This window comes from Camelus dromedarius, chromosome 13 (assembly GCF_036321535.1).
Source record: "Camelus dromedarius isolate mCamDro1 chromosome 13, mCamDro1.pat, whole genome shotgun sequence".
Classification (NCBI taxonomy): domain Eukaryota; kingdom Metazoa; phylum Chordata; class Mammalia; order Artiodactyla; family Camelidae; genus Camelus; species Camelus dromedarius.
The window spans coordinates 62,880,272-62,898,160 of NC_087448.1; the positions used below are offsets into that span (position 1 = coordinate 62,880,272).

The 17,889-nt window shown below is 37.5% G+C and overlaps 1 protein-coding gene across 3 annotated transcripts in view; it reads left to right on the top strand.

The window, feature by feature from the left end:
- The window catches only part of STARD13 (StAR related lipid transfer domain containing 13), a 455,772-nt gene that overhangs the window by 115,583 nt on the left and 322,300 nt on the right, over nucleotides 1-17,889 (top strand). For all 3 annotated transcript variants that reach the window (XM_064493212.1, XM_064493214.1, XM_064493213.1), the window contains 2 exons: nucleotides 2,051-2,324; nucleotides 4,215-4,350. In XM_064493212.1, the coding sequence (XP_064349282.1) occupies nucleotides 4,321-4,350 (30 nt within the window). In that variant the 5' untranslated portion in view covers nucleotides 2,051-2,324; nucleotides 4,215-4,320. The remainder of the gene's footprint in view (nucleotides 1-2,050; nucleotides 2,325-4,214; nucleotides 4,351-17,889) is intronic.

Consider the following 17,889-nt stretch of genomic DNA (forward strand, 5'->3'; position numbering starts at 1 on the left):
GGTTCTTCTTTGCAAATGAGGAAATTAAAGAATTGCATGCTATACTTTAAAAAATTGTGTAAAAATTAGAATATTGTATGTTACATTTTAGAAACGTCCCTACAATTATATAAATAACAAGATTATCTTTCTGTATTTCCATTTTTTTGTTCTTTTATTCTGAAAAGAGGATAATGGGTAAAAGAATCTGCTCTTTATCTCTCCAGGCTTGGACAATCAACAGTGAACCACCTCATTTTGCTATATTTGCATAAATTTAAATATCCTATCTTAGGAATGTTTTCTTAAGCTCTCTTGATATGAAATTCAAACAAAGATTTGAAAGATAATTCTATTATTAGTTTCTTGCAATCCTATGTCATGGCTCGGTTATAGGAGAAAATATTCAATGATTATTACATCAGTGAAGTTCAATATTCTAGAGCTAATAGCTATACATAGCAACTTTGGGAATAACTACAAAGATAGCATTTAAAATTTTTCTTGTCAAGGTAGAAAAACAAATGAAAAGACAATGTTTGAATAAAATGTGAACTATAAAAAGTAAGTAATGGATAAAGACCCAGAAAAACAAATATTTGGAAAGTCAAATATTATTTCCAAAGAGCTATCAAATCTTAGGAAAAATTCTTGTTCATCTATTTTGTACTTATAAAAATGTTAAATTAACCATTAAACCTATGTATATAGTTCTACTGTAGTATAGGGTAAAATATAAGAGAAAAATTCCAATAAGGAACAAAACTTAATTAAATATTTCTCTGCCCTTGTCACTTTTTCCAAGCAGAAAATAGTTCTCTTTCTTGAAAGACTTAATATAATAGACAATGTAATAATAAAACATATATTGTAATGACTCATTTAGGAGTTATTTACCAGGACAGAACAAAAACCAATAGGAGAAATTTTAAAAGTTACCAAAAAAGTAACTCTCACTAAGGGCCAAACAGTTTTGCCTGTGGGTTCTTTGAAATTTTCAAAGAATGGATAATCCTCATGCAATATAAATTTTCTATATCTTATAAAGATGCATAGCTTCCATATTTATTTTATGAAACTAATGCCTTCCTGATACAAAAACTTGACAGTGGACAAAAAATAAATATGGGTGCAAAATAACCAAAGAAGACACCAGCTAAACAAATCAGTAAGATTATGAGACTGACTGCTGCGCACTGCACTAAGAAGGCATTAGAAATCAGTAAGATTAAAAGGAACTGCTTCCCACAGCCAAGCACAGTTGATCTCAGAATACAAGGATGGTTTAATAATTATGAATATATTACTGTTGTTCATTGGTAAGTCTAGTCATCTAAAGGGCATTTGACAAATTCCAACCTTCATTATGATAAGACTAGGAGGGTCCTTTGATAATATAATACAGAAGTGCATGGTTGGTTTGACATTATAAGATTAATTAATTTATAAATTAAGAGATTAAAAAGAAAATTTTGATCATCTTAATGGAGAAAATGCATTCACTAAAATTCAACATCCTTTCATATTAAAAATTTTGATTTAAAAGAAGGAACTGCGTGATTAACAAAAAACAAAACCCAGTGCAGTCAGCATCACGCCTAAGTAGGGAAACATGAAGCATTCTCCTTAAAATCAGAAATAGAATCAGAATGTCTTCTGCTACCACCTATTATCAATACTGACTTGAGGGCCTAGCCTGTTTATAAAGAAAAATAAAAGTATGAGGAATGACAAAGAAACAAAGTTATCATTAGTCTCTGATGTAAGAGTACAAAGCCACCCCCCCAAAATATATAAAATTAATCAGAAGGCTCACAAATATTTATAGATACAACATCGATTAAGAAAAAATCAATTGAATTACCAAATGTAAACAATAGGATATAGAAAATGTAATTTTGTAAAAGGATATTATGTATAACAGCATTAAAATTATAAAGTGCCTTAGCATAGGTTCAGTAAGTGCTGTCTGTAAGTGGCCGCACCTGTGCCACGGAAGCTCCACAAAGCTGCTGGCTTCTAGTGGTCAATTCCTTCCTGCAGTTTCAGCCCCATTTCCTTATCTCCACAGGTATCTGTCTTCTCTAGAGCCCAAGCCCATTAACCAGCTGAACAAAGAAAGGCCTATGATGGAACAGACGCTTGCTGAGATGTAGACCGGAGAGTGTGTGGAAGAGGAGCTGTGCCGGGATACAAAGAGAAATATGAGGGAAAAGAGAAGTCAGAAATAGAAGAATCTCATTTGCTATGTGATCCTACTCAAGCAACTTACTCTCTTTAAGAATTCTTTTACAAAGTTCCACCAACAAGACTCACCTCACAGAATTACTGAGAAGAAAAATGAGGTAATATATGTGAAAGAATCACACACAGAATGTTGTGCTTAATAGTCTGTTATCAAATCTTAATTCTCCCTGAATAATATACAGTCCGTAAGTTCCCTATGAAAAAGAGACCCACCCCGATCTGCTGCGTTACAGCTGCGACTGCAGCAGTACCTAAAGGCTTTCACGCAGCACACAGCACCCTATTGAAATAGGTGCTTGCACAATCCTCTTTTTACAGATAAGCCCACAGTGGGTATTCCTCTGGGCACCTGTCAGACTGTCTACACTGGCTGGCAGAAAGACTTTAGCAGTATTCAGAAGAGTGTAGTACTCACTGGTTAGCTCACTGGCCAGCTCACTGTATTGCCATACCACTGACTGCCTGTTCAACATAGTCTAATTTCTCACTGGTTTTTCTCCAGTTTAATAACTTTCATACCTTTTAGAGTCACTGTGCACTTGAATTAAGACAAGACCCCATTAGCTTTGTCATGGTCTTTTCTCAAGGGCAGAAGTATGTACATACTCTTCTATGTCATTCACATATTTTTTGGGGTGGGGGATGTAATTAGATTTGTTTGTTTATTTATGTATTTATGTATCTTTATATGTATTTATTTATTTATTAATGGAGGTCCTGGGGATTGAACCCAGGACCTCGTGCATGCTAAGCATGTACTCTACCACTGAGCTATACCCTCCCCCTTCACACATTTTTGAGTTGGTAAATTTCTATTAAAAAGACCAAATCAATAGATTTGCCTCAAAATGTAAATATGTAAAACACATTAACACAGTACCTATCAAAAATATATTAGCTACCATGATCAAACCATATCATTATTATTCTCATCATCAAATTTATTCCCCCCACAGGGGAGTTTCTGCAACATCGAGAATTAAGAAAATATAATTTCCAAGCAGCACATGTAAAGATTCTGTTCAGACTTGGCATGTTCCTCTGTACTCACATTCCATTGGCCAAATATGCCAGGCACAAAGAAATGTTCAATAAATGCCAGAAAGTATCATTTAACAGGTGAATAAATTAAGATTTGAGGAAATAAAGTCCAAGGTTATATAGCTTGCATTTAGCAGTGCTAAACTCACACATAAGTCTATTTATTCTAGATATTTTATTTCCCACCCCAAAGGACAACCTGCTGATCAGTGAGTAAAATTTTAGTTAAACGAAAAATTCACATTTCCAACCTTCCCTACTTCTGAGGAATCTGGTCCTTTTTCCAGAAGGAATAAAGCAGAGCAGGACACTGCAGGAGAGGCTTCAAGGTAGCTTATGTAAGAAACTAGGGCGTAGAGAGATGTGGCCAACTTCCAAGCGATGGAAAGAATTAGTGACGACAAACTTAATGACTCCAATAAGAATTTACCTAACATTTTGGAAAATGAACTCTTACCGTATTTGAAAAGTTTAAAATTCTCTTTATACTAATGTCTTTAATCATTTTACTTTTAAGCTGACTTTCAGAAAAATAATTTTATAATTTGTTCCCTACTATTATAAAATATATAAACTGAGATCTTAAAGCTTATTTAAAAGAATACCGTGGCTTTGTAACTGAGCCACCTCTTATTTCAAGTTTTAAAATACCTTTGGTTTTCCTTTTTAAAAAGTTTAAAAATATGCCAATTTTTTACCTTGATAGTTTAAACTTTTTGGTTTATAAACTTACATTTACAACAAGTCCTTCGGCTTTACTAGGGCTGATCTTAGTGAGCCTAAGTATAAATGTCTTTGGAGAAATCATTACTATTTAGGAATATTCCCACATTTTATGTTGATTTTCAAAACCATTCTGGCTTTTGAGAAATGTACTTCCTGAATAATTCACTTGAATTATTGCCTGAGAATAATTCTCTGTACTTGTTTAAATTTTTTTTTTACAGAATTCTATAAACCTGAAGAGTAGTCTTTTAGAAAAATCATCAGAGGGAAGGAATTTTTAGAAATAAAACTGGAAACATCCAGAATCTTGATGGTGTGCCAAACCAAATGTCAACTGGAGCACGACCAAAAACTAAAGTAAGTAGCTTTCTTACAGAATATTCCGGGTGGAGAGCCATGCCCCACTCACACAGTGAAGAGAGTGCCACATTTGCACTTTCTCTGTTACTTTTTTGTCTTCTAAAATTAGCATTAAATTTGACCTTTTTTATTATAACATGATTTGTAATGAAGAAATATATAGTTAATATTTATAATACTGGAGAAAATGTAGTCTGTGATTTTAAGATAAAATGGTTTGTCCATTGTTATAAGTAGCGTCATAGCCATGGATTGTATGCACTTCAATCAATTTCTTCATTATTAGTGAAAATTCCTGCTGTAGTTGAAGATCTCCTTGAACTAGTCTTCATGATTGGGATAGTACACATCTCAATGATCAGGGTTAAAAAAGAGGCATCAGATTGGGGAATACATCTGCCAAATATCAGCTACAAACATTAAATACACTTTGTTTAATTAACTATCTTTGCTTTATGAAACTAAATAATTATCAGGAATTTTGTTGTTGTGTTTTTGGTATATTTTTATACCAAAAAATTGAGAAAAAATTGAGTACCCTTTCTTACAGATATTTTACAACTTTTAATCATCTTTGTAGCCTTTTTTCAGGTCTCTAAAATTTTTTCACTTTTTCTGTTGAATCCAAAAATACATGTTCATAAATTCTGACCAGTGGATATTAGTAATAACTTGAAAGATTTAATAGAGTTACTTATGGTTCTTGATTTTATGATTCTCTGGCTCCTTTACAATGTAAAGAGTAATAATAATTTTGCAAGTAAATATGAAGGGCAAACACTGTGTGTCTTCCTGAGAGGAAACAGCAGAAACTTTCTAAGCTTTCTAATTACCTCAAAAGATAATTTAAGAGATTACTTACAAAGGTCTGGGCAGGGTTAAGGGAAACCAGCAACCATAAGATGATTGCCCAGCAAGATCTGTAGACTTCGAAGAGGAAAGCAGCCACAGCCAGACTGACAGGGAAGAGGTCCAAGGAGGAAACACTCATCTCCCTCTAAGCTTCTGCCTTTTTTCTTATTAGCTGAACTCATCAGGCAGTCAGGAGGATAGCTCACTTAATGTACTCTTTAGTAATTGTCCCCACAAAGGAAGACAGAAAAGGGTGGAGAGTGGTTTTAGAGGGTCGAATAGAAAATATTCAACACACATTAAAATGAAAATTGTTAGCTACCATTATTAAATATGTAATATGTTTCAGGCACAGTGCTAAGCTCTTCATACACATTGCTCCTTTAATAGCAACCCTATAACATAAGCATTATTACCCTCATTTTTTAGAAAAGAAATCTGATTTGCATGGCAATATCATGAAGTTAGTGAGATAGGTATTAATGTTATCCTCATTTTACAGGTGAGTAAACTGAGGCCCAGGGAAGATAAGTGACTTGACCAAACGGGCAAAAACCAGTACTTGAGTTTGAGTCTTCATGCTCTTTATCACAATGCTATATCATTCACTGCCTTGGGAACTTTGTAATGCCTTTAAAAAAAATAATGCGTATTACTAAGTGAAAGAAGCCAATCTGAAAAGGCTACATACTGTGTGATTCCAATTATATGACATTCTGGAATGGACACGACTATGGCGACTATAAAGAGATCAGTGGTTGCCAGGGTTTAGGGAGGAAGGAGGGATGAATAGGTGGAGCACAGAGGACCTGAAGGGCAATGAAACTATTCTGTATGATACTACAACAATGAATACATGTCATTATACATTTGTCAAAACCCATCAGATTTACAGCAAGAGTGAACTGTAAGGTAAACTATAGACTTAAGGTAATTATGTGTCAATGTAGTTTCATCAATTATAATAACTGTATCTCTCTGGTGAGGTATGTTGGTGGGGGAGGCTGTGTATATGTGTGGGGTCCATCAGGGAGAATATGGGAAATCTCTGTACTTTCCACTCAGTTTTCCTGTGAACCTAAAACTGCTTGAAAAATTAAGATTTATTTTTAAAAAATATTTTTAATTTAAAAGGGAAAAGAAAAACATAGTACATCTTAATTATATTTACTGTGGTCCATGTTTTTTTCTTTTTGATGAAGAATGATAATATCAAACTTTCGTACAAGGCTTTCTTAGAGCACTTCTCAGCCCAAGAAGAAAGCATTTATTACAAATCGATTGATTTTCTTTTTTTAAGATTAACAATGAAAGTTAAAAAGGAGAAAGCCATGATCTTTAATGTGATACTATAATCCATTGCCTATTGCCTTTTAAGGGAATATAATTTATTAAAGAGGCATTTGGGACCTGTCTTAGTTGATTTTCTAATTTTTTTTTTCATTCTGGTTACTTTGTTTTTATAGTAAGCTCTTAACTATCCTCAGGCAGGTAATTTATTTCCATTAGCTCATTCAGGATAAGGACAAGGTAACTTTATAAATTATTAAGTAAAAAATTGGGAATTATGTCATATTTTGGTCCATTCAGAACAAAATCGTGAGTCCTCAGCCAATTCTCACTGAAATAGGGTGTAGAGAGGAAGAATACATAGCCTCAGATATTAATACTGGGATTTATATTGCCTCTGAAAATCTTTTTCTGTCTTCACCATCAACATGTGCCATGGGCATTCCTTCCAAGTTCGCATATAAACAGGCAGCATGCAGGGAGGGGTCAGCTTGGCAGAAGAACTGTTTTTGCTATTCTATCTGTGAATCTTTAAGTAGATGGACAGTGGTTTCTGAAAACTTCCCCTGCTGTTTTCCTTTTCCAGGGAGTACTTTCTAAACAGCCAACTCAGTTCTATTTCTTTTGAATGTATAATGAACTCAGAGGCCCCGTAATAGAGAAAATTTGCCATTGGCTAAATTTCTTCCAAGATAGGAGAAAAAGCCTTCCACACAGGATTATGTCAGCCTAATGTACATTTGTCTGACTTACTGTCATTTTCCCGTTTTCTCAGGCTAGGCTGCAAAACCCAATTTCACCCATAAAGGTGTGCAGAACTCACTGCCCTGTGGAACATGCCTGAGGAACGTGTGCTCACTTCTGAATGTAGCCCTGGCTGCCAAATACTGAGGGCAAGTCCTCTGCCAGCCCAAGGCAGGTTTCCTGTGAGCCTAGTGCTGTGCAGAGGATGGAGGATAAAGGTGTTTAAAGCTTTATTGCTTGTCAAGACTTCTATATACTTTCAGAAGAACATTTCCAAAGTTTGGAATATGGGCTTCTACCTTCACAGACTATTCCTGTCTGTTCCACTCAGATGCCATGTGCCTAGGAGCAAAGTGATAAAAGCTGTTGATGGTAGCTGCCAGTATAAGTGAGACACAAAACAGCTGCCAGATGAAACTCTGGGACTATTCTGGCTCTCTGTTCTCAACTTGAGAGAGCAGGCCAGTCATATTTCTGAAGCAGATGACTCATGAGCAGCTTCCAATTTTATGCTTACTTCCTGGACTCAAGGGAAGAGGCAGGATAGGGTGATGCAGGGAGTTATGTTCTGGGCAGGGAAGTAAGTGTGGAGTGGGATGTGGACTGGCCAGCTCCATAGGATCAGTTCTTCGTAACCTGTGTCTGCGTTCTCATCTTCCTCCTGAGCCCAGACCCTTGGCTGGCTGTCTTGGCATCTTGAACTGCATGTTCCAAAGCACCTCAGGCTCAATCTGTCAGGTCTTGAACTTTGCCATCTTTTCCTCTCTTAATGAAAGACACTTTTGGTCAACTCATTCAGGCTAGAAACCTGGAAGTCACCCTAGTTTTGTTCTTCTCTTAAACTCACCTTCATTGTCACAAAGTCATCCTAGTCTGCATTTCTAATGAGGTGTTAACTCATCCCCTTTGCATGCCTAAGGCCATTGCTCTGAGTCAGCCACCTTTCACCTGAAATGCAGCCTATTAACTGGTCTTTAGTATCAAATAATCCTCCTCCATTATTCAGAATGCAGAGTGATCTTTTAAAAAGTTAAATCTGATCATGTCTCAGTTCTATGGAAAATCTTCAATGTCTTCAACTTCTTTTTTTGTAGAAAATCAAATTTCTGTGCATGTTAGACAAAGCCATTCACAATTTAGCCATGCCTACCTCTGTAGTCTCTCCTCTCTTGTCTCCTCCAACTTTCACTCACTATTCCAGCTGTATCAAACTACTTTCGGATTCTTCTTATACTGTTTGTATTTGCATAACTTGTTCCTTTAACCTGGAATTCCCTTTCTATCTTCTTCACATTGATTCACTCTACTAGGTTCTCAAGGCTCTGTCTATAGCAAGGGCCTTGTTCTTCTAGCAATTGTCACAGTGATATTATTTATATATTTCTTTGTTTTTCCTTTCACTGACCTTGAAGCAATTTGAAGTAGAGACTCTGTCACTTATCTCAGTAACCTAAATGCTTAGCACGGTAACTGAAAATTATAGGCCCTCATTAAATGTTCAGACTGTAATATGTTCTCGTTATTTCACTATTTCTCTTTTCTACCATGGGGCAGTAGCAGGAATTGCTACTCAGACACATTTGGGCTAATGTTTTGGCAAAGTTTTGATACTAGAAAGAAAGATGGTTATACATTCACACCACAAAAAGTTACAGGTCCAAGGATGTCAAGAATCGAAGACTTACCAAAGATAAAGACTATCTAGGAGAAATTTCTAGAGGAACTTTTCCACTCAGGTCAGACTTCTGGTCACCCTCTCTTTTTTCCTCTCTGAGAGCACAGGATTTGGGCATTGTGCTGCCCTTTCACTGCCACCTTCTTTGTTTTCAATTATTATTTCTTTCAGTCCTTGACTAATGAGAAATAAGAAAAGTAGTTCCAGCAAGGATAACTCTTCACTCTGCAAGTTTTCTAAGAATTTTCATTGGAAATTATAAGAGATAATCAGCAAAGAGTTTCCATATAATATCCTCCTATGAATACTTTTTATTTTTCCCAAAAGAGTCTCTGAGGGAGCTAAGACAGGTCATTGGTCTCATGTAATGTTTATCTATACTTTGGAGACCACCTATTTTCAGTGAATTTCCTGGAATCAAATCGAAGAAGCTAAGGAAGAATTAAGAAGTAGCTGGGGGCTTTATAAGAGTTGGGATGAAACAGGGTCTAGGGATTTGGCATGACTCTGTACCTCAGCTGGAAAAGAGGTAGCAATGGAAATGGAAGCGAGGAGAAGCCTTCGGTGATGATGCTACAGGAGATATCCAGCCTGTTGTTCCTTCTTCCTCGCCACTCTTTTTGGCATAACTACCCCGTGGATTCCTGCTTGGGATCCACAGTGGAGAAGTTCAGAAGAGTTTTGCCTGGTCAAAGGGATGAGGAGAAGGACATGTGAAACATATCCTCATAGCTGTGGCTGTGGTGGGGAGCAGTTTCTTTGGCCATCAGGCTGAGGTAGTAATAATTCCCAGGGACTATCTGTATGTTACCAGCGGTCCAGCAGATGTAAACAGAGACTGCTCATTATTGTTTTTTAAAAAGTAATATCCTAGAGAATAAAACACTATTCTTTATATTGTGTTTCATGATTAACTATGACTAGCTATTCTAGAATGTTTAGGTCCTTCTTTCCTTCCCCTGCAGATCTAGAGCGTATTTACCGGAGCTAACATGCAGAGCCACATCTGTTTCAGGAACATAGCCCAGTTATGGGGTTGAAAATATACAGTCACAAGCTGCACTTGGCCACTGCATTCTGGAAGGCCTGACTAGATGTATCTGCCCGTGAGATCACCCCAGCTACCAACCAAACATATTTCTCCTCTGAATTATTGAAAAGTATTTCTAAAACATGATATATCTGAAAAATTCGATGCCTCCATTTTGGTTCATTTTATAGCCTTTACTGATTACACACATTTCTTCTGTGGCTTGAATAAATAGCAGCATCAACTGCGGTAATAAATCCTCCACGCTGCAGACCTGTGTAGCACATCTGCTTGTGCCAAAGTTACACACCAGATGGCAACTGAAAATGATCTGCTGTCTATGGTAAGATGGTATTTAGAGAAAATACATCACAAGTAAAACAGGATGTACATTTTGCAGTGATTTTAGAAGTACATTGAACAAGTTAGTGGGCAGATACTGCTGAGTGCCTACTCTGTGTAGAACCTTGTGAGGGTTGCTGTTTTGGCATGGATGTAGGGCTTAGATGTGTTACTAATACATCATCTCCTGTAAGAAGGTTGGAAAAATAATGACTTCCTAAATTTTCAAGGTTTCTCCACTGTTGGTTTCTGTTATGAACTTGGAACAGGGATTAAGAACATTTTAGCCATCAAGGATGTGTTTTCTGTGGCTTTTTGAGTAGGGCGAGTGTTGTGACCTTAAGTGACCTGGGGAAGACAGGGCCTACTGGGATAGCCATTGATTAGGTGATCTAAATGGATTTGATCCATAAACTACATTGCAGGGTCCTAAAGACTTTAAATATCCGGGAAAGTCTCCATCAAGATCTACAGAGTACAGAAGTAACTGTGACTTTCTGGTCAGAAATGTCAGTGTCCTGAAGTGCATGTTCTTTAGTAATTACTCAAGTGGTCCTGGAGAGTGAGTGGGTGATGAGCTAATGAATATGCCATCACCCCTGGCCTGTGTTATCTCTCTTCCCTACCCTCCCCAAACAGCTATAACTAAAAATGAAATTTTCTCCCCTACAGTTAAGACCATAAGATCATAAATTGGTGTCTGATACCACCTCCCACTTCCATGAAGCAAAAATGAAGTTTCCTTTCTAGTTTTCATGTCATTTTACTGGGGGGAATCCAAGAGGCAGTTCCACTGTGAGGAAGAATACTATGAATTGGCCATCCCTGAAATAAAATGTCTTGAAAGACTTGACAGGGCTGTTTTACTGTGAAAATATTAATATCTTAGCAGATTTAAGGAGGAGCCACATGTCGGCAGTTTTCTAATCCTTTGTTTTGAAATTAGATTCCTGTCCTTATTGCTGAGAAAGACAAACAGTGAGTGGGCTGCTGATCACTCGGGGTGGGGGCCAAGGAGCAGAGAAGCAATTGGAATAATTCACACCAACATGTAAATTACTGAAAGGGCTTTAACACTCTCAGGAACATTTGCATTTTTAAAAGACTCTCTCTAAACCCAAATAAATCTATGGTACTGGGTGGGGGTAATTCTGGCAATGTAACACAGTGAGATAAAAACAAATTAAGCAATGCACGGGAAACTGCTTCAGAGGTAGGTGAATGGGGCAGAACTCTGGAGACCAGCCCCCTAAATGGTTCCTGCTTTCCCACAGACTTTTTACTGATTCTCTTAAAGCCTTAAATGTTCTTTTATGGGTCCCAGGCAGAACTTGGGGCTGGATAAAGAAAGCATGCCTAGCGGGAGGCAGTCAGTAGAGAGGGCATGAAGACAGGGCAGGTGGTTCTTTGTTTCTGGTCATTATAAGTTTGAAAATGTCAGGGTTTAACAATAGTTTGTTATAAACATAGCTATCAGAAGTGTGAAAATAATGAGAAACTGCAATGGAGAAAATAAGTTTGGCTGTTTATGTCAAGCACTTGGAAAATATTCAGCCCCATTGCTCCCTTGGGCTGGATTGATACTGCCTATGAACTTCCTTCAAGAAAAACACAACCGGTTTCACCATCCATTTTTATTAACTCCACATTCTCAGAGGAATCTTTATGCACTCCCTTGAATATCAGGACTAAATTTGTTTCACTTCATGTGGAACTGTCACACTGGATGTAATTTTCCAGGAACTCGGTTCTGCTTTCCAAGACCAGTAGGGATATCTGTGAATATTCTGCCATTGCTCTTCCTACTTTGTATTAAGTCTCCAGACATTATTTCAGGAATAAGAGAAATAGTTTTTTTTCCCTAATGAAATAACTTTAGGGCCAGCGTACTTGCTATGAGTGATAGTGAGTACTTAAATCTACCCTCCACCTCATGTGGGCTGAGAAATTCTTCTTTGGCTAAGATAGGGGTAAGCAGACAGAATTGTTAGTTCAATGAGGATGCTTGCCCCAGAAGATGAAAACAGGCCAGGAGATTTGGGCTTGAATTGAGCATGAGGGAGGAGGATGGGAGGTAGGATAAAGACCTAGAATGCAAGGTAAAAAGCTCTAGGTCTGCGCTGCCCATAGAAGTATAATGTGAGCCATGTCTGTAACTTTAAATTTCCTAGCCACCTAAAAAAAATAAAAGGTAAAAGAAACAGGTAAAATTAATTTTGGTAGTATATTTTATTGAAATCAGTGTATCAAAAATGTTGTCATTTTGACATGTAATCAATGCACAAACATTATCACTGAGATAGTACTTTCTTTTTTGGATTCTAAGTCCTCTAAATCTGCTTTGCATTTTACATTGACGGCCTGTCTCCATTTGGACTAGCCACACGCCAAGTGCTCATGCAGTGCGTAGACAGAGCAGGTCTAAGTCATAAGCCAGGAGGAAAGACACGATGATGACCCAAATCATGTATTTATTTATTTATTTACAAATAAATTGTTACAAATAAGTAATTTTATGGCTCTAAGTCAGAGCATTTAGAAAATAATGAAAGTTAAGAGAATTACCTAACTTTGGACAATTATGCGCAAGAAATAGAGTGGTTAAGGAAGATTTGTGTGACTAGAATAGAATTTACTGAGTTAGGCTTCAGGTAGATATAAGGGGATCAGAGTTTACCTTGAATTACAGGGTGAACATGGAGTTCATTCACAGATGACCTTGGTTTTCTTAAGGTAAGTGAGAAAAACAGCTCTGCTCCTGGAATGAGAGGGGAAGTAATGACAAACTTTACTCTGTGGTGATGACTCTAAAAGCCCCATGAACATATAAACCTAAAGATAAAGGGGACACAATGTCCTGAAGATAATATGCATAATCAGTTCCCTGAGTTTAAGTGAGCCCCCAAATCTCCTTTCTGCAATAAAGTAAATTTTATCTATATGAAGTGCTTTGTTAATTGTGAAACTCATGTACATACATGGGTTATTGTTATTGGCTAAAGAAAAGGCTGTTCTGTGGAGATGAGCTATCAGGGACACCTAACAGGGAAAATCCATCATCCCAGCGCATCATTAAATCTCAGAAACTTGCTCCCCTAGGTAGGTAACAGACAGTTAGTGGAGGTGAGGGAGGGCTATCTTTCTGTTGGGGGCAATCTTGGATTTGTTTTATCAAAACATTTATTGCCCATCTTTAGAACCATCAGCCCATTACTCTCATTGTATATTTAGTGTGAGGGGATGTACTGCTCCAAAATTAGTTTTTCTCCCCCTCAGTGTGGGCATTCAGTGGCTTCATAAAATTGATAAATGGCTCTTCTTGGACACACAAAATAGAGATTGGCAGGCAATTTAAAGTTAAAATTTCCCAGTAGAACCATCGCTACCAACAAGATCACATACTGACTCTCCTGTATTCTGAGAAATGTTAAAATAAGGCCAAGATTTTTATGATCCTCACTTTCTACTGCCCAGAAGGCTTTTCTACCCTTCATTTCTCCTGTGCCAGCTACAGCTGTGTTTTCCCAGTTGTGTCCCCTTTGTGTACACAAACATACATACATGGATGCTCCTAAAATCAGTCATTTCAAGTGGCTGTAGGTTTTGCTAAGACAATTGTGTAAGTGAGAAAAATTACTTTCTTAGAAAATGGCTTTGGAAGACACAAAAACATTTTACATCAGGTGACAGCTAGAAATCACAGTGTACTCAGAACCCTTTATAAATAGCCTGTTCTGCAAATACTTCCTGTAATGATAATTATAACACTTTGAAGTATAGAGTTTACTCACACACGATTCCATTTGAGCTTCACACCAACTTTGCAAGGCATTTGAAAGATTCCACAGTTTGATGCAGGATCTGAAGCCCAGAACATTTAAATGACTTGACCGAGGTCACATAACTGATATTTAACACAACCGGCACTCCACTGCTGCATCACTTCTTCTTCTTTATAAGCTGTGTTTTCCAGGCTGTGCAACCTGGAAGCAACACGCATTGTAACCACATACTCACTTTGAGGCTCCCATTCGCTGTAATGCCAACTCTACAATTTCTGCCAGCCAGTCTTAGGGTCTTTTTTCCCCAAGGAATCTTGGCAGGGGTGATGTGGAGAGGGATAGAAGCTCACGTATGTTTGGGACTTAGATTTGTTGGCTTCATGGTGGCAGGCACCATTTTTATTATTTTATGATCCAGTTTGCAATCCGTGGTGTCATCTATCACTGCCCATATAGTAGAGCACCTGAAACTCTCTAAAGGTACTGCCCAAGTATTATGCTCTCTCACTCGTCTGGACCAGCCCTAAGCTGTTCTCTAATGCAGCTCAGAGCTTCAGCTACAAAGGTCACAGCTGAGTTGGGGCATGACCTTTGCCCTAGCCTCACCCCCAGCTTTGTTACAAATGCTGTTAAACATTGCCCTCAACAGAGTCTTAAAGGAGGAAACTGCTGTTTATTTTCTTACTCCCTTTTTGTTGTATGCCCCTCTCCCTGAGAGGTCTACGGGTGCTAAGCCAGAGAAGCATCTAGGTAACAAGCCCCACATGGTTAACAATGCGCCACTGAGTTTAAAAACAGCTATCCTGCCTTTGAATGAGTTACCTCCCTGAATACCCTTAGATCCCTCCAGCCAACAAACTCTGCAGAGTCTACCCTGCCCTTCCTTCCCACTGGTCCATAGTTTAGATTATCAAGCTGAGGTCTCTACATTCACAACTGCTAGAACGATTTTCCCCAAACACTCCATTTTCTCAGTTACTCTTGGTGAACATCTGTCAAATCAAAGCCAGATTTTTCTGCCTAAAACATCAAGATCCTTCACAAGCTGTTCATTTTATTTTATTATTTTTCATGCCCCTTCCTCCATAGGATGTCAGAGAGAATGTGTATGTAATAGGCATTTTCCACAAATATCAATGAGTTAATTGAGTAAATTAACAAGCTGTGCATGACAGATTAGAGACTGATTTTTCTTTCTCTGGCATATTTCTGGATATTTTTTATTAGTGATTAATTATTTTTTCAAGTTATATAGCTTTTATTTATCTTTTATTTATTTATTCTTTTATTTATTTATTCTTTCCCACCTTCTCTTCCTTGTGAACCTACATAACAATATTGTTGGCAATGGATCGGTAAGGTCTTTTTTATTAATGAATGAAACCACACTAATTAGCAGAGCATTGTGTTGGTTATAAAACAAACCAGAATGCAAGTTAAACAGAAATCTGCTCAGGAGCTGATAATCTGAGGAAGGTAATAGTATATCAGATCTGTTCTGTAAAAGAACATGCTTATAAATACTCACATAAGTACATAATATCTTAGATGAAAAAGCCATCTAAACTTTGTGTGAGCATTACTACAAGTGGTTTTATGTGGTCTAGAGTTTAAGAATGAGTCACAAGAATTGCATATTCAGGGAGGAAATGGCCAAGTTAAAAAATAAATCAGCACTCACTTCCTTTTTGGAGAGACTTCAAGAAGGAAATGAGATTTCCAACACTCTTGCTATGAGGAGTAAGAAGTTGAGGTTTGTTGAGGCCAATAAATCATATAACTCTCTCCTCCAGATTTGAAACCAGCTGAGAAATATATGCAGGTGTCAGAAAAAAGATTACTATATAAATGTTATCACTGATAAAGCTAGATTGGAGACCATGCCTTAGACCCCATGTTGCCTTCCTATTTTCACTTAACTTTTATTCTGAATACAGCTCACTCATTGGTCCCAGGCAGATCAGCTGGACATTTCCAGGCCTCCTCTGTAGAAGAGAGAAAGGCTCAGGAAAAATCACCAGACAGTTTTCAAAGGAGAGAAATAAGGAGAATGGACTGTATATGCCTCGTGACCCTTTCCCTGATCTCACCAATCAGATAAATCAGGAATCAGCAAACTTTTACTATAAAGGGCCAGATAGTGAATATTTTGGGTTTTCAGGCCGTATGGTCTTTGTTCCAGCTGCTCAGCTCTGCTGTTGTTGCAGGGGGCAGCCAAAGACAACGTGTAGGTAGATGAGGATGACTGTAGTATTCATTTGCTAGGACTGCCATGGCAGAGTGCCACATAATGGGTGGCTTACACAACAGAAATGTATTGTCTCACAGTTCTGGAGGCTGGAAGTCTGAGGTCAAGGTGTAGGCAGGGTTGGTTCCCTCTGAAGGCTGTGAAGGAGCATGTGCTCCATGCCTCAGTTCTAGCTTCAGGTGGTTTGCTGACAATATTTGACCTTTCTTGGTTTGTAGAAGTATCACCCTGATCTCTGCCTTCATCTTGACATGATGCTCCCCCTGTGTGCTTACCTCTGTCCTAATTTCCCCTTTCTATAAGGACACCAGTCATTATTAGATAAGGGGGCCCACTTGACTCCAGTATAACCAGTAGTAACCAATTATATCTGTACATAAACAGATTAAGGCCACCTTTTGAAGTACTGGTGATTAAGACTTCAACATATAAATTTAGAGGAAGCACAATTCAACTCATAACATGGATATGAAGTGTTATATTTCATATAAATATCATGTGGCATGAAATAGTCTTCTCATTTTTCCAACCACTTAAAACATATAAATATATGTGAGCTGTACAAAAATAGGCCCTGAGATATAGATTACCAACCTCTGAGATAAGTCACTCCTTCTCCAGAAGGAAGAAATAAGTGGGAGAGGATTAAGTGAGGGAGGAAAGGAGGGACCAAAGTGTTCCTCCAGTCCTAATCCCTCCATGGGGGTAAGTGGGAGTTCCCTGCCCTCTGCAGAAATATGAGCAGTGGGATAATGTCCCATACTATACAGCTCAAAGGATTCTAGCTATCTGGGAAGCAGATTATATTCCAGGAAGAGTGGGAAGCATTAGCAGGGATGGTGGAATGGGAAAAACAGACCAAAAAAAAAAAGGAAGAAAAGGAAAAAAAAACAAAGATTTTTTAAAAAAATGGTAGTATCTAGAGAAAGATTTGTAAGTCTAACATGCAGTCTTCATTTTACAGCCTTTAAGAAACACAGTAGGTCCTGTAAGGAATTGATCAACATGATCAAAGTAATTAATGAGGAAGAGGAATTGAAGTAAATCCACAAGTAGAAAACATGAAAAGAAGGGTAATGCAAAAGTCCAGACTGACAGTTTACAAGATTAACAAGTACAAGATTTTCTAGTTTATAAGAACCTGACTACAGCTATGGTTGTAGAGTGAAAAAGTTTTAAATAAAAGACATCTTTGTTCTAAGGGCTCTAACTTTCGTCTAAGACTTTTTGAAAGCCCTTTGTTATATGTTCTTAGAGTACTTATTACTCCCTGTTTTGGAAGAAATGCAAATAAGGCTTTGATTTTTTTGTTCTAAAGCTTTAGGTGTATGTATATATCCTTTTAGTCAGCAATCTGCTTTAGGCACTTAATTTCTTATGATTTCTCATGATTTCTTATGATTAATCTCAGTCTTTAGTTTCTAGTTGTTTGCTGTATAACTTTTATTATAAGCTTTTATGAGCCATCTGATGATTGTGTGTGTGTGGAGATGTGGTCTTAAGGGACATGCCACCCTCACCTGTCTTTCTCTACAAGACTTTATCAAATCTGCTCAAATATCAAGCCACATGA